Source organism: Neospora caninum, chromosome VIIa, assembly GCF_000208865.1.
Source record: "Neospora caninum Liverpool complete genome, chromosome VIIa".
Taxonomy (NCBI): Eukaryota; Apicomplexa; class Conoidasida; order Eucoccidiorida; family Sarcocystidae; genus Neospora; species Neospora caninum.
Window position 1 is genome coordinate 3,246,508 of NC_018393.1, and position 24,156 is coordinate 3,270,663.

General features: G+C 60.3%; 3 protein-coding genes across 3 annotated transcripts; all 3 read left to right on the top strand.

Annotated features, from left to right (window-relative positions):
- Positions 1–1,974: 1,974 nt before the first annotated feature.
- NCLIV_022920 (Renin, related) lies at positions 1,975–7,349 on the top strand (the record flags this gene model as incomplete). Its single annotated transcript, XM_003882486.1, has 9 exons — positions 1,975–2,338; positions 2,794–3,166; positions 3,787–3,943; positions 4,328–4,475; positions 4,937–5,038; positions 5,524–5,684; positions 6,160–6,262; positions 6,578–6,681; positions 7,116–7,349. The coding sequence occupies 9 exons, from the start codon at positions 1,975–1,977 to the stop codon at positions 7,347–7,349; spliced, it is 1,746 nt and encodes a 581-aa protein (XP_003882535.1).
- A 2,034-nt stretch (positions 7,350–9,383) lies between these two features.
- Positions 9,384–11,349, top strand: NCLIV_022930 (conserved hypothetical protein; the record flags this gene model as incomplete). Its single annotated transcript, XM_003882487.1, has 3 exons — positions 9,384–9,543; positions 10,315–10,556; positions 11,215–11,349. The coding sequence occupies 3 exons, from the start codon at positions 9,384–9,386 to the stop codon at positions 11,347–11,349; spliced, it is 537 nt and encodes a 178-aa protein (XP_003882536.1).
- A 2,016-nt stretch (positions 11,350–13,365) lies between these two features.
- On the top strand, positions 13,366–23,458 carry NCLIV_022940 (putative AT hook motif-containing protein; the record flags this gene model as incomplete). Its single annotated transcript, XM_003882488.1, has 5 exons — positions 13,366–13,423; positions 13,871–14,122; positions 14,988–21,936; positions 22,246–22,339; positions 22,526–23,458. The coding sequence occupies 5 exons, from the start codon at positions 13,366–13,368 to the stop codon at positions 23,456–23,458; spliced, it is 8,286 nt and encodes a 2,761-aa protein (XP_003882537.1).
- Between the last annotated feature and the right edge of the window lie 698 nt (positions 23,459–24,156).

Below are 24,156 nucleotides of genomic sequence, written 5' to 3' on the forward strand. Positions count from 1 at the left end.
GGAAACACTTTTGCTTTGTGCTTGCCCGGCCAATCTCACGAAGACTAGGTCCGTGTGGTTCACTTTGACTCTCATCACCCACGCCGACTGGAACGACCGACTCAGCGGTACGAGAGGTGTCGCCAGAGAGACAAATGAAAACAGAAATACTTAACGCATCGACTACGCAAGTTTGCCCCCCCACAAATCGCGGGGCTGGCAGAAAAGAAACGTGGCTGCAGGGGAGGTGACGGCTCGCACGCTAACTGCTTGGAACAAGCTATTGGATTTATCGGGTCGCCAGGTAGACACAAAAACGCTGTCATGAATGCCAATAATACTGAGCGGAAATATTGGCTGCGATATCTTGGTTTTATCCTCCATCTGAGTACCAACCGCGCTTAAAGTGCCTTGTCTCCTCAGATGTCCTGATGGATGCTAAACGTCTATCATACTTAATCTTCTGACAAGCGGCTGTTGCTGAAATGGAACTTTTCACTTCCAGATAACTCCATACCAGTCAACCGGTTCGTAAAATAACCATATCGTAAGCCTGAATGGTATTTCTTTGAAAAAACTGCCATAGGCTTTCGGCAACAGTGAGACACTGGCATGGATGAGCCCTGCTCGGAGCTCCCAGTAACCGGTCTTCGCTCCGATGTGATTGTGTGCGCGCGGATATACGCAACTTTTATAGTAGTTACTGGGAGCAGTATACGCTGAAAGGCCACGCCACTGGCCCGAAAACTGAGTACCCGTTCATATACACGCCTTCTTCTTCCTGTGGTGCCCTATTTTATTCTAGGCGACAAACATCCAAAACTCTTGCAACCCTTTAGAAATACCGAGACAGTTGGGGGGGGGGGGTCGAGGTGCCGTGCTTGCCAGTGCTTCTGTGCTTGCACCGCCCTCACCATGTGCGAATATCGGTAGTTGCGCTGAACGCTGAACGCGATGTTGCTCCTGTAGCTGCATAGAGCCCTGTCTAGTGATACTGTGCTACTACGTACACCGATGTCGGTTAAGCTACTCCATCTGGAACACGAAATCCCCGAGTGCATCAGCCGAGGGGCATGCAAGCTTGCATAGTCAGAGTTTTCAGCGAACTCTGTCACGCTCACCCAAAGGACTGTCTTTGTCACTAGCTATTTCACTCCCCTTGGGAGTCCGGGACGTGCCGTTCGTCTGTAGACACGTAGAGACCATTTGTCCATCTGAAACGAGTACGGCGACATACGTTTGATGAAGTTAAGGCGCCTGAAAACTTTCTTCGTATTCGACTCCACACTATGCCCTGTCTTTCCCGAGTCTCTGTGTGGCTCTGTTCTTGCCCGTCTCAGCGCAACCAGTGAGCAGCTCCTAGCAGTTCTCTACTGCGGCGCAGGCTGCATGCACCTACGACTCCTCACCGGAGTCCCTGACACGAGTGGCGACAGGCACGCGGACGGTCTTGTTGAGCAGTGTCGTTCGTTCCATGAAAACGGATGGCTTTTCAACAGAGACGAGGAGCTTTCTCACAATAGATAAAGAGTCGTCCTGTCTTTCACCTTACTGCCAGCATTGCCGGCGAACTCGGGAGCAAGGAGGCGCCACTAGGTTCTGCCATCCTAGCGGTGTATATGGCTGGTTGAGACTCCAAAAACACCGGAAAATCTATAGGTGTGCGGCCCCGTTCTGGCGGTGCAATGACACCTTTTAAGCTCCTTGTTGAGAACATTTAGATGCTCTTGGAGACAGAGCTTGGCGAACCTGAATCCGGGGGCCACGCTTTCATGTTTTGTGTGCCGACCACTGTCTGGAGGGAGTCCTCGAGTGTGCAGCGGTTCTCGCTCTACCCAGCCGCCGTGGCAGGTGTGTTGATCCTTGCTGGAGGCGACCGCGCCAAACGAATTCGGCAACAGTTTTCCCAACAGACACGGACGCGTTTCCGCCGACTGAGAGGCCGTAAACTTGTTGTGCGTCTCGGTCACCATCCGGTGCTTTTTTTCTGACCCTATGGACACACGCATCATGTCTCCGTCGTCGCGGTTCCGGAATCTTGTCAACACTCAGGCCTCTTCCCACGAAGTGGGGAAGAGATCCTCCTTGTACGCTTCGCTGCTTGACTCTCCCCCAGTTTCCTTTCTTCCGGGCGGCTCAGCTGTCGCGGAACGGGATGTCGAGGACGAGTCGTGGCAGGATCCTGCTGGCTCTTTTTCTCGCGGCGCCAAGACCATCGACAGAGCGTGTGCGTTTACCCGACTTCGCGAATTCACGTCTCTGAGAGATCCGCTCGGATTTTTCAACCATGCGAAGAAACGGCACGGACAAGGCAAGGCCGGAGGCCGGTTGCCCTCCGTGCTCTGCATCACTGCACTCTGTGGCATCGTGTGTCTGTGTGTGTACGGTGCGGTGCGGCTTGCACACACTGATGCCGACGTCTTGCCGTTCGCGGTGAACCCAAGCAGTAGCTCTGTGAGGGGAGAGCCAGCAGCTCTGAAAGTCGCTACCCTGTCTTCTGAACGCCACGTGGCCGACGCGACACGGACGGACAGAACAGACACGATCTTTTCGACCGGTGGTGATACAAACGGGAATCTCGTGGGACAGGACTTGGACGCTTCGCTCGCAGCCCCGGTCTTCCGTGAAGGTATTATTTCTGCTTTTGGACGCTTGCCGTGCTCATTTCTTTTAGGAGAGAGTCCACGATAACGGTGTTCTACCGGTGATACGATCCTTTTCTGGGCTTATCTCTTTCCTCGGATCTGATCCTTGAGATCGAGGTAACCGGTTTGAGTTGCTGCTGTGTCGACCTTTTTTTCTTGGGCGGTGAAGGTCGTGAGAGATTTCTTTTGTTCTTTTGTTCAACACCCGGGGTGGTCAAGTCTCGTCCTGTTTACTCTTCACAACTGTTCGCCGGTTGGTCCTGCTGGCTCTTCACGGGAAAGTGGAAATGCGCCGTTCTCCGTTGTCCGTTCCGTTCAGGAGTGATGGTGATGCCTCTGCGCAAAATGAAATCGTTGCGCCAGATTGGCTGGGAGAGAAACAGCATCACCGTTCCAGATTTGCAAGCGCATCTTGTTGCCTCTCTGCGTCAGCAAGAAGGCCTTTCCAAACGTGACGGGAACTTCTCGGGGCCTTCCGATGGAGACGACATCAGCATTCATGACTACATGAATGCACAGTACTACACGGAAATTTATGTGGGGTAAGCTATACAGATGCCTGGTGCACTTGCGCGTTGAAAACCAGGCACTGGCGCGCAAGAGTTGACAAAACACAACAGATGCGCTTCCCAAGATAGATACTCGTGGTTCCCAGAGCAACCTCGGAGCCTCTCGGGGCAAACGCGCTACACCTTTCTCTCCCTCCACTCCGTAGCCCTCTTCCTACTTCGTCGGCCGCATTCGTGTGGACAGGCACTCCTCGGCGGCGGGCTCCGGTAGCGTATCTTTGCGTGCACTGTACCAACCATCGAGCAGATATGCGCGTAAGGTTGCGGATTTTTTCAGATGTGCACGTAAGGTTGCGGAATAGTGTAGCGTACACCTTGTTGGAGTGCCCTCCGTAGCGTTTTCTACGGATGTAGGTGTTTGTGTAGCTTTGTGTCTACATAAGGGTGGAAAACCGCCCTGTCGGCGCGTGGCCGCGTCGATTCGCACATCGATTTGGAGTCTGTTTGGGCCTGGCCGACAACGCCACGAGGTCGGACAAGAAGGAATACGCCACGCTCATGGCGTCCTCGCGTCACTGTGGACGGACGAGCCGAGCGCTTTGTGCGGAACCCGTACTCGTGGAATGCTATTTCCACTGGCACTGGTTTTTCAGGTCTCCGGGCCAGAAGGTGCGCGTCGTCGTCGACACAGGCAGCAGCGATCTGTGGGTCTGCAGTGCGTCTTGTGGGATGCTGTGCATGCTGCACAAGACCTACAACCACGGGAAATCGGAAACTTACCAAGAAGACGGGACGCCGTACCACGTTGAGGTAACCACTCGCCTTTCACCCCGTCCCTCCCAGACGGTCCTGTTCGTCGACGTGTCTCCAGATGTTTCTTTTCGTCACGCGTGGTGACTGGTGACCGTGCGCGCAAGCGTGGGTTGGCCGAGGTCCGTTTCCTCTCTCTTTTGGGGACTGAATGTGGTGCAGCAGAGCACACATCTAGCCGATCGCGTGTTTCGAGAACCAGTGAGGCGCGAGAGAGAGGAGTGTGGGGATCCCCGTAGTGGTCTCTATAGGAGTCGCGCGGCTTTCGCTTTTGCCGCGTGGTCCCCTGGTCTCCTTTCGTCCAAAGACGGTAGAACAAAGTGCACACGTTGGCGGACGTCGTGCGGGCGCAACACGTGCGGGGCCTTCCGGCTGTGTTCGCAGTATGCATCGGGCCCCGTTGGAGGCTTCCTCTCTGTCGACGACGTCGCGCTGGCGTCCCTCCGAGCAGCAAAGTTTCTGCTAGCCGAGGCTGTTGACCTGAAGGGTCTGGGCACAGCCTTCTTCTTCGGGAAATTCGACGGCATCCTGGGTAGGCTATTGAACGCATCCGAATTTTCTGGTAGGCTATTGAACGCATCCGAATTTTCTACGGCCCCAAAGGCTGCTTGCGTTTGCCCGTTCCGCTGAGATCGGAGGGCTGTGTTCTTTCTTCTCCACGCTTCTCTGGCAGCACGAACAACCCAAGCTGGGGGTCGCCTTTCAAGCCCAAGAGAATTTGTCCATGCGACGTGGCGGGATTTCTCGTAGAACGGGCCAGGCGCCATGGTGAAGGCTTTTCTTTCGTGGCGTATCCACACTTGGTAAAACTCGGGATGCGTCAGTGGATGGCTAGGCGCACGGACCTGTGGGCGACTCGCGGCTGTTCCCCTGCTCGGTTCACTTTCACGTGTGTGTCCTCCGTTTCTCGCGTGCGCGCACAGGAAGAAACCGCCCGATTTGCGCTGGCAGATAACCGCTTCGGTTCTGAACGTGTGCCTACGTTTCTCTCAGGAATGGGCTTTCCCGCGTTGGCCACGAACGGCCTGAAGCCGTTTATGCAGGTGGCGGTCGAGCAGAATGTTGTTAAAAACTGGATCTTCGCCTTTTATCTCGGTGAGTCCTGCGGTGTCTTGTCGATGGCGACGCACGCGCGTAGGCAGCCTGGACGGCAAACCGCCAGTGCGCTGCACTCTTCCGTCCGGCGTGTCCGTGCGGACAAAAATCCTGGGCGGGACGGTTGCTGCCTCTGGCGACTCTTGAGCGGAAGGTTTCCCGCCCTGCCTTTTCGCTCTCCAGAGACCACCTGCAGTTCCGAGTCTTTAGCACGACGTGCTTTTGTACCTATATCCACGAACGAGCGGAAGGGAAAATCCGCTCGACGTCGCAGCGCGCCGTTTCGGCGACAACGCGACTCACAGGCGTGGGGGAATCCTGCCTGGCCATCGGGCTTTGCGAGGCGGAGAGACGCTTTTTCTGTGCGCGTGCACAAGACCTCACGCTGCATGCAGCCACGCGTTTGCACTTTCGACGAGAACACGGGTGTTCACGTGCGCGTGCCTGTCGCACATTTCTGCCCTCGCCTCGCGTGGTCTTTTCAGGTTCGGCGAACGGCGTGGACGGAGAGCTGGCCATTGGCGGAGTCGACGAAGAGCGCTTCATCGGCGACATCAACTTCTCCAAGGTTGTCGATTCGCGTTACTGGATGATCGACACAAAGGGCCTGAAGAGTAACGGAGACCTTGTTGCGCCGACCACGAAGGTTAGGCCCTCCGCCGGATTCCTCTGTCGGTCCGGAGACTCAACCGGAACCTTGGGGGCTGCGTTGCTGTCGTTGGAGCGGCCTCGCTGAAGGGAGCCTCAGAGCTCGACGGTTCCTCTTCCGAAGTATCCTGTTTTGCAGCTGATGCTTAACGCCTTTTTAGCAGATAGGATGACACACGCACGTCGAAACAAGGTGCTTCAAAAGGAAAGGTTTGCGCCCTGTAGACCTTCTTTCTGCTCTACCCAAGAAACCCAGACCTGCGGCGCGAGCAGTGGCCGCGGGGGCTCTGGCAGCGTGAAAGCGCAGAAACCCAAGACACGAACCGAGGCCGAGAGGCGGGGACGAAAGAAGCTCTGTGGGAAGAGAGCCGAAGAACGTGAGGAGACACACGAGTCGACTCCGGTTGACGCCCGCTGCCGAGGTTGGCATGTGGGGACCCAGCGCAAGCGGCGCCTGTGTGTGTCCTGTGCAGATGATCATCGACAGCGGCACTTCTCTGATTGCAGGCCCTCTGGACGAAGTGAAGCGCATCGCCAACATGATGGGAGCTTTCGCGGTTCCCCTGATGCCCGAGGGTAAGTTCCTTTCTGACCACTGTGTCGACGTGTGTTTCCGCTTGCGTGTCCATACAGCCAAAAAACAGTCACTCAGGCGCCGCCGCCTCTTCCTCGCTCCGCCAGCTTTTCGCCGGGACGCGACACGGCTCTGTTCAAGGCATTTAAGTCTTTGGGCGAAGCTGTTTCGAGAACCGCCCCAGGGCGCTCCCCCGTACACCCCAGATTTTATCTCCAGAAAAAAGCCGAAACCAAGCGGCGTGTAGAAGGAAAGGACTCCGGTGTCGGGGCTGTCGCGTAATCTTATGCGGTTGTCCCAGTCGTTTTTTGTTGCAGGCACGTTCTTCATTTCATGCGATAAGGAAAAAGTCCTCCGAGATCTGCAGCTCGAGGTCGAGGGGCAAGACTACCCCATAAAAATCAAGGATCTCCTCATTCCCGTAAGTCCAGCGTCTGCATCTAGTTCTCGACTCACGCACGCTCAGAGCACCGCTGCGCCGAGGCAAGGGCGGGAATTCGCGTCCACAGACAGGTCTCCCGGGTAGTTCAGGGTAGAAGCCAGGTGGAGAACCAGCCAGACGCGTGACCGTCTCCCTTTTCTCGGCTTTCCGCTTCGTTCAAAAAATCGGAAAGCTGCCCCTCAGCATCGCTGCTGCGTTTTCGTTTCCTGGCACCAGCAGGGGACGCCTGCCTCGTGACGTGTGTGCGAGAAGCGAGTGTCCGACCTGCGAACGTCGCTGTTTCTTGTGGAGAGGCGTGCGGGGACGCGTGAGAAAGACGCAGATAGGGGGCGTGAACTTCGAGATCTTTCTTGCGGCAGACCAAGTCTGGGTCTGACGTGCGGTGGTCCGATGGTGTCCTGCCGTTTGTCCAGGTTAGCACGGCCCCGGGAGCGCCTTGCCTCTTTGGAATGATGGGGCTGAAAGCCTTGGAGGGCGATGCCTCGACACCCAAAGGCGTCAAGGGATTCCCGACCCCTCGACTGCTTGCCTCAGAAAAGGGACCGATTGGCCGTACTTGGATCTTGGGAGACCTTTTCATGCGCAACGTGTACACAGTGTTCGACTACGACAACAAACAGATTGGGTTTGCGAGACTCAGGAACTGAAGGCAGTCAGACGCTCTCTCGTAGCTGTGTGCCAGGAAAATCCGAAGGAAGGTGAAACCTGTCGACAGTGTCGACAGGGGGATACGCCTTTCGCGGGCTGGTCTGACGCACAGGCAGTCCAAAGAAATCCTCGGGGGTGAAAGACGGCGTGGTGGGTTCCCCCCCATAAGTTACTCTGTCCGGAGAGTTGAACGCCGACACAGGTAGAGGCGGGTTTTGAAGACTGTCGGTTGCGAAGAATCGCCGCCATGCAGCCAACCTGGAAACGCATTTCCGCTGCTGTATGCACTTATACCCCTAGAGAATTTCACCAGCAGGTGTGCGTCCTGGTTATCCAGGATTGCTCACAGAAAAACCTGGGGTTCACTACACTACACTGGATGGCTTCTTCTACAGTTTGTGTGGACGCTGAAGGTGTGCCGGTTCATCCGCGCGTATGGAGCTTCTCTCTTCTTCACGACCCATTTCCCAAAACCGAACAGATGCACAGCCTGGACGCGTTTTGGGAACTGTCCGCAAAGTGCGTTGGCCCCCTTGCGCACGGATCTACATCTCTCTCTCTCTCTCTCTATATATATATATATATATGTATATTTATGTGAACACGCGTCTTCAGTTTGTAGCGTGTATTTTGCTGTTCGTTCGCGTTTTTTTTTCAAACTCCGGCGGCGGTGGGTGCTTGGCGGGGTGAGCCCAGGTGCCGGCGGAGATGTCGGGGGTTGTTGGGGGTAGGCGTGTGTGTGGTGACCTGAAAAGCAGCTGTCATTTTTGCCTCGTGGCCGATGGCATTGTCCAGATGGCTTTCAAAACCCGAGTTTTTCCTTTCCATTTTCCCTGAAAGTGAGGCAAATATTGGCGTATTTAGACGTGTCATGCGAGTACTCGCGTATTTAGGACGACAGGCTCGGGTTGGCATGCGTAATATCTGGGCATCGAAATGCATAGGCAAAGAAATGGAGGATTCATAAAGCTTTAGAGGGAGGAGTGAACAGATCCGCAAAGATAAAGCGAAAAAATATTTTTCTTGCCTGTGTAGACAGGCATAATGGGTAACTGGGTCTAGAAGAAGCCAGACTTTTTCAGCTTCACAAAAACATATAGAAAACGGAAGATAGATTGGTGTGGAAGGCCATCTACCGATATACATACAAACGGAAGGAAACTCAGGGAGGTAAACCAGTAGCAATATCCGTAAATGCTACACGTAGATGCCAGCAGCAACAGATACGTCTAATCCACACGTGTCTTCCTAATGCCATGTCGCTGGCCGCACGAGCTTATACGTATAGCCCCCTGGATTTGTCTGGCGTCCCACGGTGGCCGTGGTAGTGATAATCGTCGGAATTCAATGGATAAATAGTGGTTATGCAGTCTACCTGGAATTTTGACCACGTCGAACCGCTTTGCTGGTTCAAAAGAGCGGTACTCGCACAGGGTATACGGCAGATCCCTGGTTAGGGTTTAGGGTCACGGAACGAAACTCGAAGACGTAGAACGTGCGCAGCATGTTCGAATCAGGCCAACTGTCAAACTGAGCCTCGAATTTGGTCTTTTGACCTCGTTTAGTTTGCTCCTCGTTTAGTTCGCTCCTCGTTTAGCTTGCTCCTCGTTTAGTTTGCTGCGTGCAACTGAACCCAGCAGCTGGTGGTCAATGTAGTGCACGTCGACGAAACGAATCTTTTTCTGAGTCCGTCACAAGGCGTCCGGTTGACTCGTTCCTGAGAGCCTGGATTTGTGACAGTCCTTTTCGTGGGTAGCTTACAAATGTGGAAAGCATTTTGCAACAAAGGGCGACGAGCCCACAAACGCCGTTTGGCCTGCAAATTTCCCTGTTGTGGTTTCTCTCGCATGCAGTCGCCGCATGTCTAGCTCCGGTGGTTCACACACCCGGGCCTTTGTTTGTTTTGGTTTACCATTTCGTGTGTGGCCAACCTCGGATAAGTACTCCCCAGCTTCGGAAGGAGTCGCCGCCATCGCGGCTGCATACTGCACTGGAGCGATTTTCCTTTTTCGTCAAGATACCCGACGGCCCCAATGGCCACGCTGAAGCCGCCAGCCGCGCGGGTAAGGCCGCCAGGTTGGTCGGTAGTGAGTCGAAAGTCTTCTTCATTGGGCAATTACGGCAAAGGTTTCTTTTCGAAGCCGCTCTGTGGCATCAACTTTAGTGCTCAGAATCTTGCTCGGTCAGCCCGCCGTGAGTCCCCGTCTCTTCCTGCGGCCGCGGCGGGGCCGCGTGCACTTGCATGTGTCGCGAGTTCCTCTCCTTCGTGCTGTTCACCCGCTTGTACGCCTTTTCCTTGCTGTCACGCTGCGGTCCCCGTGTGGAAGTCTTTTGCACAGCCCTTCCATGTGGGAAAAATGGGTTTCGCGTCGAGAATCCGCAGGCCTTTCCGAGCTCGCGACCCGTTGCTGCATCCTAGAATTCGAACCGCAAGGGAGGGCGCCCGCAGTTCGTCTCGGACTGTTCGGGCAGCGTCTAGGAGCGAGAAAAGGTCGGATGAGGGACGGTCACCGACAGAGTCCGTCTTCCGCGTCTCTCCCCTGACGCGCGGCACAGCGCAGTCCACGTTCTGGCCGCTCACTAGGTCGTTCTCTTCTTTTTCAAGCTGCGCTTCTCACGCCTCCGTTCCAGGGGTGCCGGCGTCCGCTGCGGCAAAAGAAAGGAAGCCGCTGTCCTGCCTGGGACGGTGTGCCCCAACGCGTAGCTCGCGCCCCGTGTCCCGCGCGCTCTGCCTCTTGACGCACGCTTTCGGGCCCTCAGGGCTCTGTGAATTCCGACGGGAAACGCCCCACCGAGCGGCTTCGCTCGAGGAAGCAACAAAGCCTGGAAGGCAGAACCCGGGGAGGCGGAGGGGTTCGGACGTGCAGAACAGCTTCGCGTGTTCGCCCAGTGCCTCAGACACTCCGGAGTTGCCTCGTGAGGCAGTCCCCGCTTTTCGATTTCGGTCCCTCTTGCGACTTTCAGGCCTTCGTTTGTCGCCGAAAAAGAGGGGGGCGGCGGCCTCAGCCGCGGCGCAGCACGCCAAGGGCCCCGGCACTGCGTCCGGCAGCGGCGCAGCTGGCGTGGATCACATTTTCAACATTTTCAAGGACGTTCCTGTGGATCACAAAATTCTTGACGACAACGAGTACCCTGCCTGGCTCTTCACGCTCGACAAACCCGAAAAAACCTACGGCGAACTGGCCATGACCTTCCTCTACGGCGTGGTAAGTCGGAGACTCCGGAGACTGCGGCCAAGTGTTGTGACGTCACATCCCTTGAGGGCGACCCTCGGTAGGCCTTAAAAGCCTGCAAGTCCTTAGTTTGTGTGAGGCGCGTACTGCCGAACGCGTACACACAAATGTGCGCGTCGCAAAATGTGCTTGTGTGCTAGACAGTTTCTCTGAAGAAGTTCCAGGTCGTGTGTGTTCGAAACGTTTCTGCACAGGCCTTCCGGTTACATATCTGTGTACCTTCTGCGCTCTGCGCACCTGCGTGCATGAATGTACGTCGACAGGAAGTCCCGTTCCGAGCTTTTGTCCAAAGAAGACGCCTTTTGGAGCACTTTTTCGTTCGTTGCTGGTGCGAGGGCCGGCAGACGAGCAACCGTTTTCACTCGTAACGTGCTTTTCGAGGGGCCGAGCTGTCAGCTGAGACGTGTGTTTTCCGTGCGGTAAAGCGTTCGGGGCCCGCGAACCAGCTGCTCGCATGCAGAAAGCCTGGACAAGTCGAAAGCTTCTAAGAGCAGTTCACGTCACCACGCAGTAGCGTCGTTGTGTTTTTCCGGCATCTCAGCGCACACTTTGTGGCGCTTCTTCCCTTTCCTCGGTAAACTCTGACCGTGTGTTCCGCTCGATCTGCTGGTGCGGCGCGCTTTTTTGTCAGGGAATTGAGACGGCGACTTTGGACGACTACCTGCGGTTCACGCGTTTGCACACGAAGAACCTGATCAAACTGAACAACATGCGCTTGAAGAAGTCCAAGCGAAGCTCCGTCAAGCCTCTCTTCTGGGATGTGTAGTTGCCACGCGACCTCTGACCGGTGGTGCCACCGTCCGTGCAAACTTTTTTCTCGTCTCTGTCCTTCGACCTTGGACGGACTAAGACTCATTCGACCGAAGAATAGAGGGATGAATCGAAGCCTTTCGGGTGGTTTTTTCCGTCGTCCAGCGGGTGCGTGTGTGCAGAAGCATGAGTTGTCGAACCTGAGTTGTGCCGACTCCACTTTTTCTGCCCTGCCGGATCTGTGGGCGAGTCCTGGGTTGTCTTGCTTGAGTTACGTGAATGGTTAAGTCGGCTGCCGTGTCGAGGGGGAATCCACGTGCCTCCGACACGCGCGAAAATAACGAGCGAACTGCCGCCTTGTCTGTGCAGACAGAGGGTGCTCTACGGTCAACTGATCGTTTCGTCTGACGAGTTGCTAGCCCCCGAACCCCGCAGTGTGTCAGTTGATGGCCAGACAGCATTTTTCGGCATGTGTTCGCTGGTTCAACTGCCACGAAATCCTCTAGTTTTTTGCCCCGAGGGAAACGCAGCCACAGTCGAAACCCCCGATTTACCTTTCATGTGAACAGGTTTCCCGAAAGTTGCGTCTTCCGCACGGGGATTTCGTCCTCGGAGGGGAGCACCTAACAGGGCTTCCCGTCAGGTACCCTGACTTCACCACCACAGACGTGTCCTTTTTGTTGGCGAAGTTTTTGCGCCTTGGTGACGAGACCCAATACTAGCGCGTGCACGAGGCATTCGCCTTCAAGTCTGCAGATTTGTTTCGGCAGAGTTGTTTCGGAAAGCAAAAATCACACACCCACGCACACCGAGGTTGACCCTCCTAGGGTGGAGGAAGTGTGAAAGGGTTTTTTTTCTGCAGGCTTCATCGACGCCTCCCACGAGCCTGGTCGCTGAGCGGCTATGCCGCCAAGGCCCCGTACCAACGGGAAGTCATTTTCTTTCTGGCTTCGCGTGCCCACGTGAAAACAGATCCCGTTCTCATAGACTGCCTGTGCGCGACACCGAAGCTGCCGGCGTTTTTGGTTTCATTCGCGAGTGCTTTGCTCTGAAAGTGCATTTGCGGCTGCACTCTCGAAAAAGGTTCGGCACGAGGCGCTACGCTGCCTAAGAAGCCAGGCTCGTTGGTGGAGATTTGAAATTCTCTAGCCCGCCTGTTTTTTTTTTGACACGACTTGTTTCACGCACCCCGGAGTGGCGAGACGAGCGAATGCACCGAAGGGATTTTTCCGGGCATTGCTGTCCCCGACAGCTCTAGAGACGAGAGGTCCCGTAAAGGCGATGAATCTATGCGGATTCAGACGCCTCTCTCGACCGAGTTTTCTGATTCCACCGATCCCAACAACGGAGCAGTGCCTTGGGGGCGTCACCGAGCCCCGACGCTGGGACTGTGTATACCGCACCATTCGCCGTAAACCCGCGTTCTCTCGCTTGGAGACTGGTGCCACCCCCAGAGCCTCGGTCACACAAAGCGCCGCGAGAGAAACAAGTGCGTGTCTCTCACATTCCCGAGCTCCGCGCGTGTTCTCCTGCCGAGAAAGCGTTTCTTCCGGCGTTGTGTCGGGCGTGTGGCTCTGGAACTCCCCCGGGCGAGGCTCTCGCCGCGAGTTTAAAACCGGCCGTGACTCGCTGTTTTTGCCCTCATTCCCCGGCCCAGAGAGAGGTTTTGGAACCCCTGTGCGACCGTAGATCCGAATCCCTTTCGCCGAAACACGGCCGGCTGCCCCTCTCGATCTGATGTGTTTCTTCCGACTGGATACGCGGGGCGTCAACGGGCCCTCCACACAAGCTGGACGAGGAGAATCCTGTAAACAGTTGCACTGCTCGCCCCGCTCCGTGTTTCCAGAAAATAGAGACCGCCGACTGGCCAGGCGTGCGTGTGCTTGCCTGCTGCTCCTGGAAGAAGTTTCTCCCGTCAAAGACCCGCTTATGGGGAACCTTTCTGTCGCGGGAGAAAAAGCGTGAAGGGTTCCGCAAAAGCGCGCGTGCGCGGCTCTGGGAGTCCACACCAGTGTGTCTTTCCGCAGTGCAAATGGCCCCTCGCGCGGCGCTGGAGCCGCATACGGTGGCGCCGGGAGTGCAAGAGGGGGGTAACACCTCTGTCGGGCCCAACACGGGGTCTGAGGAGGGACTCGGAGTTTTTGGTACACACACACACACAGCGTGAAAAAAATGGGCGCGAGGCGTTGACGCGACTTGAGAGCCTCGTCCCCGCTTCGACGCGGCCTTGCGTTCCTCCGGGGCACTTTTTTGGCCTTTCTTCCGTCCGACATCTCTCTAGACACAAAAAAGAGACACTCTCTCGACCGTCCCCTTCCTTTGTGTCTTTCTCCACTTTTCTCTGCCCCGGGCCCCCCCCCGGCGCTCGTCATGGCCCCTACCGTCCGCGGCGTCGAGGCGGCGGTCTGTTGGTGTGCTTTGTTCTTCCGTCGCGGAGAGCGTCGCCGACGCGTCTAGAAGCGCCTTGTGCACCTTTTCTGGCCTCGCGCCGCTCGGCTTTAGAAAAAATGACCGTGCGGATTCTGCGTCTTCCACAGCTCGCGCGACGGAGGTGACGGCGGACCCTTGTGCGCCGTCCACGCAGAGCACCCGCGTGGGGCCGAAAGTGGAATTCTCGTTCGCTGTGCGCTTTCGGAAACGTTCTTCTCTGGAGGCCTTGCGCTTCGCTTTGGCCTTGCAGAGAGAGTCGCCGCCTGTCGCCACTTTGCCTCTCTCGCTCTCGTCGACAGACCCCCGCGACTTGCGGGCCTTCGCGGGTGCTCTGGGCCAGGCGTGCTGGGATCACCCAGGTTCAAAGGCGCGTTCCGCTGAGGCGCCGCTCCTTTTTTCTGGACGCTCGTGCCACAGACCTCCGAGCGTCTGCTGCAACGCGCGGCCGCGCGAAACCCTCGGAGGGTTCGTGAAGCTGGGACGTGACGCGCCGGCCGGTGTTTTGCACACCCCTTCACCATCACGCCCACCGACTGATTCCTCGGACTCGCGCCTCGATGACTTCCCGCACGACTAGCACACCGTGACCGCGCCCGCCCCGTCAACAGGTGTAGCGGTTCGGGCGCCGTCGGCGTCGACGACGGCCAGCAGGAAAGCACAGGCGGAGCTGCAGCCGCAGGGAACACGGACGCGCGCCAAAAACCGACGACCGCGCTCGCACACTCTCACTCCGCAGAGCCAGCAGCCTCGCCAGTCCAGGGATCGGCCACCAAAAGGGCCGCATGCGCGTGTCGGAGAAAAGGAAGGAAAAGCCGAAGAGACAGAACTTGGAAAAGACCCGGGTCTCGCTCCCCCTCAGATCAGTGCGCCGCAAACTCTCTCTCCGGGTCTCTGACGTTCGGGGGACACCGAGGTAGAAACGGTCCGTCGGACTCCGAAGAGCCTCGGCTTGCAAGAGAACGCGCTTTGGCGTCGGTGCGACAGAGACAGGGCGTTTCTGGCGACCGCTAAATCTTCGCATTCTCCCGCTTCGAAAGGATATGCTCGTTCCTCCACTCTCGCACGTCTGGTCTCCTACGCGCCCCGCGGACCGACCTGAAGAAGGCGGTTCCAGCTCTTTCGCTGACTGCGTCGAGCACTGAACAGGGGGAGTGGCTCAGAGAGGGCGTCGCCGTGCAGTCTGCGCAGTTTTTCCCAACATGGCCAACTCCGCGTTTCCCTCAGTCTCGCCTCACCTGGAGGAAGACCGGGACTCACTGCTTCCGTTTCAGGTCGAGATGGCCCTCCCCTTCCCCGGCCGCGCCGAACGGCCTGGCATGTGCATGTCTTCTCTGACTGACTTGGCGACGCCTTGCGCGTCTCCGCTTCACACGTGCGCTCCGGCGCCCGAGACGTCGGGTCCTGCCGCGCTGTGTCGTCAGGCACACGGCTCGCCGAGGCGAGAGAGCGCGCAGGTCTCGCCTTTCCTGAGCAAACAAATCCGCTTTCTGTCCCCGCCCTCGAAGAGCCGCTCCGCCCGGGCGCTATCGCCGCCTGGCGACTTTGACGGCGCCCTACTGCCTCCGCCGCACCCGGCAAGCTTTTTCGACGCCTTCCCTTTCGCTGCCCAGCGAGACAGGGAACGGTCGAGGAACCTGTCGCCTTCAGGCCCTCCCGGGGGGTCCGCAGGATCTCGGAACGCCCAACCCTGCGCTTCAGACGGTCCAGAAACGCGCCGCGGCGTGCTCGACTCGCCGGCAGCCCTCCACACTGGGTCGGGCTGCGAGGGAGGTTGCGCAGGGGAACAGACTCGACTGGTTTGCATCGCGAGAGCGCCTGGGCGCTCGCCGGCCGACCCGACTCTGTCGGACGGGCCCGAGAAGGCCAGCACGGTGGGAGAAGGCGTGGGCCAGAAACGCGAAACCGGACTTTCTCTGGAGACCGCGCAAGGCCGTTCCTCCTGGACTCGAATCTTGTACTCGTCCGACGAGCTCCCCGAGACGCCCTCGGTCGCGGCCGTCCCCGGCGACTTCCAGAGAGGACTGGGGGACGGCAGTGCGCCCTTCTCGCTGATGAAACGCACGTTACCAGTTCTCGCCGGTGCACAAACGAGAACGGAAGACCCGGTGGCTTTCCCTCGAACAGCCTGTTCGGACGCCCAAGGATGCCTAGACCTCGGCCTGCTTCCACAGGCCATGTCCAGCGTCGTGACCGATTTGTGTGTCGACAAGGGCCCACGTACCCTCCGGTCCCCGCTTTTCAGTGTATATACAGTGCCGGAGAGCCTACGAGGGAATGCGCAGCGACGCAGCACGAATCCCCATCACGACGCTTCGCAGACTCGCCCGGCAGCGTTTTCTCCCAGCGGGACTTCTTCCCAGTTGGCCGCGCAGCCCAACGCGCGCCATCCGAGCGAAGACAGACCAGCAAGTCATGCCGGCGCCAGCGTCGACGCGCCCGGGAGAAATCTTAAAGGCGGGATGGAACTGGCGGTGGGGGATGGAGGGAACGTTGCGGTCGACACGCCCAGCTACAAGGGGGACCCGGTCTTATCATTTTCTGGATCCCCTGGGTCCGCTTCCCCTGGACTGGCCAGCATTCCTCCGCACACCGCACAGCCCTCTCCGCTACCTTCGGCGTCCCTCCCGACTCCGCCGAAACCACTCGGCCAGGGCTTCCCTATCCTGCATCGCGCACTTCTTCCCTCCGCCTCAGCCCAGGCGCAACCGGCGGGCGAAAACCGGCGTGCTGCTGGAGATGGCCTTCGAGGTTCCCCGCATGCGCAGTCTCTCGCAGGAAATCTTTCGGTTGCCAAAGACCCCTGTGAGGCTTCGGCGCGGCCTCAGCCAGACTTGGAGGCGACAGCGTGGAGTCGAAGTCCCGAGGGTGGCCAGCAGGCCGTACCTGTCTCGCCATCGCCCGCAGTGTCTCCTGTGTACGTGACATCTGGAGCGTTCGCCCAGGTGACGTTGCCAAAGGCTCCTGACGGCCCGGACGCGCATGAAAAAGCTGGCGCGCCCGCCTTTTCCCCCCGCGGTACGGACACTCCAGCGTGTGTTCCAGCGGCGACAGCGGACCCCCAAACCGCCGCGGGCTCCGGTGTATGTACAGTGCCCGAGGCAGGCGAGCGTGGCGCCGGGGGGCGTCTCCGGGCGCAGGGTTTGGGGCACGCCGCGGCGGGAATGAGGCTCGACCAGGGGGAGATGGAGGTCGAGGACCCAGAGCCGTCTCCAACGGCGCCTGGAGGGGCGAGGGCGTCCAGACGCAGGCAGACTGGCAGGGTCGGCGCGCACCTTCAGACGAGAGAGGAGGGAGGCGAAGACAAGGGAGACGACTGCGACGTGACTCGCGAGAGGAAGCGCGGGCGACCGCGGAAGTCCAGTCGTCGCCCCGTCGACTCCCCAGCAGAAGCGGATGAACGCGAAACGAAGAGTGTGGATGATCCCGCAAATCCCGGACCTGTCCCCAGTCTGGAAACACTTCTTCCAAATGCAGGAAGGCCGGGCTTTCCTGACCGCGGCCCTACGCTCGCGTTCGGGATTCCCGCCGGTTCACCCCCTTCCAAGTCCGGCCAACGCCCCGCTCCAATGCCTGCTCTCTCGTCTCGGATGGCGCCTGGAGAAGAACAGGAGGCACGCCTGCTCAGCGGCCCCGCGCGTTGTCCGGCACCTGCGAGCGCGCGTCCTGACGCATCACTCCCCGCTGTGCCCTATTTGCTGGCCACGCGATCGACTGCGGATCGGCGCACGGAGGAGCAGAGCTGCGCGGGGCACGGGGCCGAGCTGTCGCCTCCGGCCTGTCAGAGTCCGAGCTGTGGCAGCGCAGGCAGGCTGAGTCGCGAAAAGCGGAGCGGCCCAGACGAGGGACAGGGCGATTGCGCAGCTTCCAGCGTAGCGCGGCTTCCCGGCTGCGGGCATGACGCGTCAGATTCGAGGAAACGGGCGAAAGCGGAGTCAGCAGACGCCGGTGCCGATGCCCCAACTGCGTCTCGTGCGTGCGAGCGTCGCAGGGAGGACGATCGAGCGACAGCGCAGACGCGCGGCATGCCGCTGAACGCAAACCGCGTGGAAGAGGCGGCGGCACGAGGAAGGACTGCAGAGGCGGAAGCGACAACAGCCCTTCCTGACGGCGCAGCCGGCCGCCGCACCAGAGAGGAGGCTCACGACTCTCGCGCGGGAGAGGGACAGCGGGCGGCGCGAAATGAAGGCGCGGAACGCCAAGACACTGGGGTGTCTCCTTGGGCTTCGCTCCAAGCTTGCGGCGTCAGGGCGTCCCTGGAGGCTGCCGGACAAGGAGAGACAGGCGCAGGCGTCGAGACGAGGTTGGCAGGCGCGCCTCGCATAGGTGAGAAAGAGCCGCGGCTGATGCCCTCGGGGCCCGGTGCGTTTTCGGAGGAAGGCGACGCATGCATGGATCTGTTCGCCAACGGAGAAGGCGAGTCGCGAGTTGCTACGCGCCTGCCAGGCTGGAATGTGTGCACCTGTGCAGCTCAGACGGGACAGGCCGCGGGCGAAGGTTTCGAGACCGCGTTGTTGGCCCAGTCGGAACTGGCCCACACGTCGCGAGAACACGAAGGGCGCTTCTCTGTTTCCGCGGCTACTCTCGTTTCCCACTTGCCTGCTCTGCATGCAGAGGCCGCAGAGCGAGCCGCGGTGGAACTCCGCGACGCGCAAATGCTTTCTCTTTCCGATGCGTTTTCCGACTCAGGCATCCCTCCCTCGCGTGTCACTGGAAACCGGCTTGGCTCTTCCGACGCTTGCGGGCCTGCCGGCTCTTCGGGGTCTGTGGAAAACAGCGCAAAGACCGAGGTCGGACCTGAACGCAAGGGCGACGGCGAGAAGATGGACAGAGGCGAGCAGGCGGGCGGCGTTTCGAGTCCCGTCTCGAGTTCGCCTGGAAACGCCTTCAGGTGTTTGCAGCGATCCGCCGATTCCCCCGGTGCGCACTCAAGCGCGACGTTGCCGACTGTTCTCGGCGCGGTTCGTTCCTCTCCTTCTCGGCTGCCTCCGTCCCCCACGCACTGCAGTCTGCTCGAGACGGCGGCCCCCGGCGCTTCTGCTGCTCCCTGGGCGTCTCCGATGCTGCCGCCGTGGGCGTGCGATGCGTCCGGAGACTCGCCGCATGCGCGTTCCGGAGGGTCGGAGGAGACGGACTTCGAAGACAGTCAGGAGCAGGAACCGGAAAGGGGGTGCGGACTGCTGGGTGGCGCGCCTTCATCTCTCGGCGACAGCTCACGCCGCCTCTCTCCCGAGTCAGGGAAATGCCGCGAACTCCCAGCATCCGCCGCGGAGACTGGCGACGCACCGTGTCCGTCTAGGAAGAGACGCGCGTGTGTGCAGAGAGAGGACCACGGTTCTCGGGCAGTCCGACGCCGCAGCGGAAAGCGGGAGGCGAGACCCGACGGCGGGCGGAGCTCGCAGACTGGCCATCAGCATGGCGGAGACGCCAGCCTAGCCTCAGAGGTGACGGCAGGTCGCCTGGTGTTGGGCGAACTGGACGAGGCGCAGAGCAACTGCGACTCTCCGACGGAAGAGGCACCAACCGGATGTGCCGACGCGCGTTGCTGTGATGTCGTTTCGCAGCCGCGCCTGATGCACGTCGCGCAGGAACCAGTGGCCGAGTGTCCTAGCACCGCGTCCCTGCTGTGTAGACACCCGGCGTGCGCTCTCAGTTCGGACGGCGACGGGAGCGCGCACGGAGGCGTTTTAGAGAGAGACCGCCTAGGGAACAGGCGAGAAGAGAGGAGCCGACACCGGGGGTCGGTGGGCACGAGCAGTCGAACTCGTGTGGCGAGTCTGACCGGAAGCCGCGAAAGTTGCCGCGGCGCAGCGAGTGGAACCGAAGAAGAGACACCGAGCTGCTCCGACTCCGGGGCGCCGGGAGACAGCGACCCCGCGACGCGCGACCGTGGAGACAGCGCATCCGTCGAGGGCGCGACGGCGCTCTCGTCGTTGCCTGCGTCGGGACGACACCGGAAAACGAAGTTGGCCGACTGTGAAGGAGACACACGCGTGAAGCGGCGAGGAATCACTCTTAGAAGCGGCGGTATGGCGAGCGAAGCACAGCCTGAAGACGGATCGGTGGGGGCCGCTGGAATCGCCGCGACAGGCGAGTCGCGCCTGCGCGAAGGCGACAGGGAGTTGCAGATGTCGATGGACGCGTGCACCTGGTCACCTGACGCGAGCGTCTTTGGAAAGCTAACGGCGCTGCCGTGTGTGCCCAGGTGCCTGGAGGGAGCGACGCCTTCGCCAACTTTCCAGTGCGCCCAAGGCCTGGCGCAGAGTGGAACCGCGGAGCTGGGCGACCGTCCGGGGCCTACGGGAGAGGCGGCCGCCGCTGCGTTTGTGGGTTGCTTGGTGGACGGAGCAGCCGAGGGAGCGCGAGAGAAGAGCCCTTCGAGTGCGGGGTCGCCTTTTGCGACTGCGTCAGTCGAACCGAGCACTGCCGACTGCACCCCAGTGGGGCGCGACCCTCTCGAGCTGGGGACGGAGACACAGTCCGTGAAGGCCTTGGAAGAGCTGAGCCGCAGTGTCGGCACACGGGAGCCCGGGCCGGATTCCGGCGGCGGCCGTTCCAAGTCCCCGGCCTCTCGAGCAGCGTCTCCCGGTGTTCGCCAGAGCCCCGATTGTGTCGCCAAATCAGGTGAGACGCCTGCCGCGCGCCACGTTGCGGCCTCCCTCCCATGCCTTCCGTCCCCGAGTTCAGCGTGGCCCGGCCCAGGCGATCCAGAGACGGGCGAGGACGAGGGCGCGCAGCGGCTGAAGGCTTCGGACTTGGAGCCGGTGCCTCCGCGGCCGGGAAGTCTAGGTCCGCGAGCAGCGGGGCCGCAGCCGGTGTCAGGGGGTGCGTGCTATCCCAGCGCGCTTTGCTGCCTTCCCCGAAGCGCCGCCGTCTTTATGGGCGCGAACGGGACGCCGGCCCTCAACTCCCAGGCGTCACCCTTCCTCGGCGTCGACCGGGAGACGAATGCCGTGCAAGGGGCGTGCACCTGGGTACACCGAGACGAAGGGAAGCATGCGCGCGACTTGCCGTCTCTCGAGTCCATGGAGACAACTGCAGGTTCCGGCTCAGAGGAGCCGAAAGCTGCTGAAGGGCGGCCGGTCGCAGGCCTACCCGGCGTGTTTCCAACTGGATGCGAGGCATACACCCCGCCGCAAGAACTGGACACGACGCCGCGTGCAGGCTACGGCAGCGAAAGGGTCCAAAACGGCGCAGCGTCTGTCGACGGGACGGGTCTCGGCGGCCAGTTCGCAGTGCCGGTGGAGAGCGAGTCCCCTTGGCATCCGACGTCCTGGTCTTGGGCCGGGGACAGATACTGCCCCGCGGCCGTCCAGTCGCCTTCTCAGCCGTGGGGCACAGAGATGGGAATGAAGCCCGGTGTACGGACACTGGAGCCAAGTCGGGACGTGGCGCCTGCGGAAAGGGAGAGCGGAAACGCAGCGAGTTGTAACGTGACGCCCGAGAACTGGGCGAGCTTGGGTGCCGCGCCGGCGCCGCTCCTCTCGCAGCAGTCCGTCCCTTCCCCTGGCGAGGCTGTAGGGCTCTGTGACCAGGATCCGGCGGGTTTGCGTGCGGCCCCGCCGACGCTCGGCTGCACGTCACTCGACCCCACTGTCTGTGGAGCGCAGCGCGATATGGCTTTCGCGCCGTCCTCTCCGGCCGCTCCTGACGCCCCGTGGCCGAACGGCAGTGCTCACCGCGCCTTTCCGTATTTGCCCCACTGTGTCGGAGGGCCTCCTGGGACGCCGCTGCTTCGGACCTCGCCGGTCCCCTGTGGACTGGCGGGAGGCTCGTCAGCCTTCGAGTGCGCAGTTTCCTACCAAGTCCAAGAGACGCCACTCGCTCGCTCGCCAGAGACGGAGGACTATCAGGAGCTCTCCCTGGAGGCAACGCGAGGGCCGAACCTGTTCACGCCTGTCTCCGTGCCTGTTCCTGGACCTGGTGAGGCAGCCTCGAAAGCCCCGCCCACCGCGTTCGCTGGCGCAACTTTGGCGAGCGCCGGGCGGCCTGGACGAGAAGGCGGCAAGACACTCGAGAGAAAAGCAGAGCCGGCAGAGAACGCGAGGGGGGCGGGGCCGGAGGACCGCGAGAGCATGTTGGACTTGTCAGACGCCAGGTGGAGAGACTTAAAGCGCCAGGGCTACTTTCGGCTGGGAGACAAAGGCCGGACGTCCATCAAGTCGCGCATCGCCAGGTAATACGAGTCTCCCACCTCGCACCTGGGTGCATGTGCGGCAGGCGGAACAGCGCACAACTGCGCAGCCGTGTTCGCGTTCGGCCACGCTATTGTAGCTCGCATCCAAAGTGGTGGGACAAGAGGAGCGGTGACAGGTTCGGCACAGAACATAGAGTTTCCAGCTGCCGGAATACGTGTAACGACTCCCGCTGGGTTCTGAGAATCTGTGCGGCGTCCCAAACGTCTCCGGAGGAGACCAGCGACCACGCACCCGCTTCGGCCTAACTGTTCTGTCTCGGTTTCGGGTCACGCGTGTGATGCATTCAGAGAGCTCCGCGCAAATCCGGAACTCCGTGCCCAGGCAGCTGCAGTCTCAGGCGTGCGCTCGGCGACGACGAAACAGCTGTACCAACTGGCGGAAGTAAGCGCAAGGAAGAGCAGGTAGAGCGCGTCAGTCGCTTGAACGGCAGGAAACCGAACACTGCTTGTCATGATATATTTAGGTTCGTCGTCGCCGGAGGTTTTGCGGACCTGGTTGTCTCCTGGCGGGGCCGGATGCTCCACCCGCCGATTGTGCTTTGTCGCGCTGTTCTCTGGATCTCTGCAGCTCTGCGGGTTCTACGACGTCCTCCCTCCTCAGTTTCAGCCCCCGTCGCGGCCGCTGTCCGACGCTTTGCACGGCGGTGTCTCGGAGGCATCGCAGCAGGCAACCGCGGGGTACTCGGTCCCTCCCCTGCATGCCGCGTCGCACCAGGACGGCCTCCAGAGGCTCCACGGCTCGCCGATGCACCAGAGCCTAGACCGGGTTCAGCCTGCGGCCTTTCCCGAAAGTCGACTCTCGGAACGGAGCGAGGAGGCACTCGTGCCGCTGTGGCCCTCTTTCCCGTCGGGCCACGGACCGCTCCACGGCGCAGTCGAGGCTCACGGACTCCAAGCTGGAGGCGACGGGAGAGAGGCGCACGCCACTGGAGACGGCAGTGTCCCAGAGCGTTACTTCCGCTGTCTGGGGTCTGTGGGGCCGACCCACAGTCTCCCTGTGGACGAGCGAGGCGAAGGCTACGCGTACCCCTCCGGCTACGGCGACGCGCAGTTTCCCACGGAAGACCGCGAGGAGACCCAAGCCTGGAGGCTCCACCCCAGAGAGGACTGTCTTGCCGGCCTTGCGGCGGGCAGCTGCCACGGCGACGAAGGCAAAGAGCACGTGGGAGTCGACGGGAACTCGCTGGGGTTTCCCGCGGAGCGTTTCTGCTCCAGCCAGCCAAGAGTCGGTGAGCCGAGTCGACCGACCGACTTGCTGCGGCCGTCGCGCCCGTTCCAGTCCCCGGCGGCCGGCACGATGCGTCTCAGTGTGTCGCCGTCCCTGGGTCTGCCTTCGCCTCGCAATTCAGGCGCGCCGAGGTGTCTCGAGGCCTCCGTTTCGGCCGGCGTCGGGACCCAGTGTCTGTCGCCCCTGTCAGAAACGAGTCTCTGCAGCACCACGTACTCCAGTTGCCTGAGTCGCGCGACCAGCCGAAGCAGCCTCGGCCGGCGTGCTGGCTAGACGCAATGCAAACGCCGGGACGGAGAACCTAGCTGGGACATCGAGAGATGGAAAGCCATCCCACCCGCATCTCGCTCTCCGATTTCCGTCTCCCCTCCGCTCTGGAGCGGCTTTGCTCTGCAGCGAGTGCGTCGCCACAAACTGCACTGAATGTTTGGCGGGTTGCGACACAGTGGACCACCGAGGCCGTTTCGCGGGTGTACGGCCAGGACACAGCAGTCGAACCCCCGCTTCCCGCGCCTTTTGACGATTGTCGTTTTCGCGCCGCTTCGTACCATTTGCGTAGCGACCGCATTTCATCTGTGCTTTTCTGGTCCACGTCTGTCTCGCGGGAATGCAAGGGACCGAGGGCCTGCGGCAGGAGGAGAAGCAATGCATGCTCTTCCGCTTTTCGGGCATGTGGCCCACTGTAAGTGCGTTCGCTCTCGACTCTTCTGCGGTGCAAAACGTTTCCCGAGAAGGACTCTGTGAGCGGCCAAATGGTGAAGTGACGAACCGCGCCAAGAATGCGTCTCCGGCCACGCACCCAGGGGCGAGGAGCGCGGTAAGGAGCAACGTTCAGGTTCGCCAGAGGGGTCAAGATGATCCGTCTCGTTGTGGCAAGCCTAAGCGAGTTGAATGTGAGCCGTTAACGGCTGCCAGCTCGAGTTCTGCCCCGGGCTGCGGTTCAGACGCTGCCGCGTTTCCACGTTACCCGC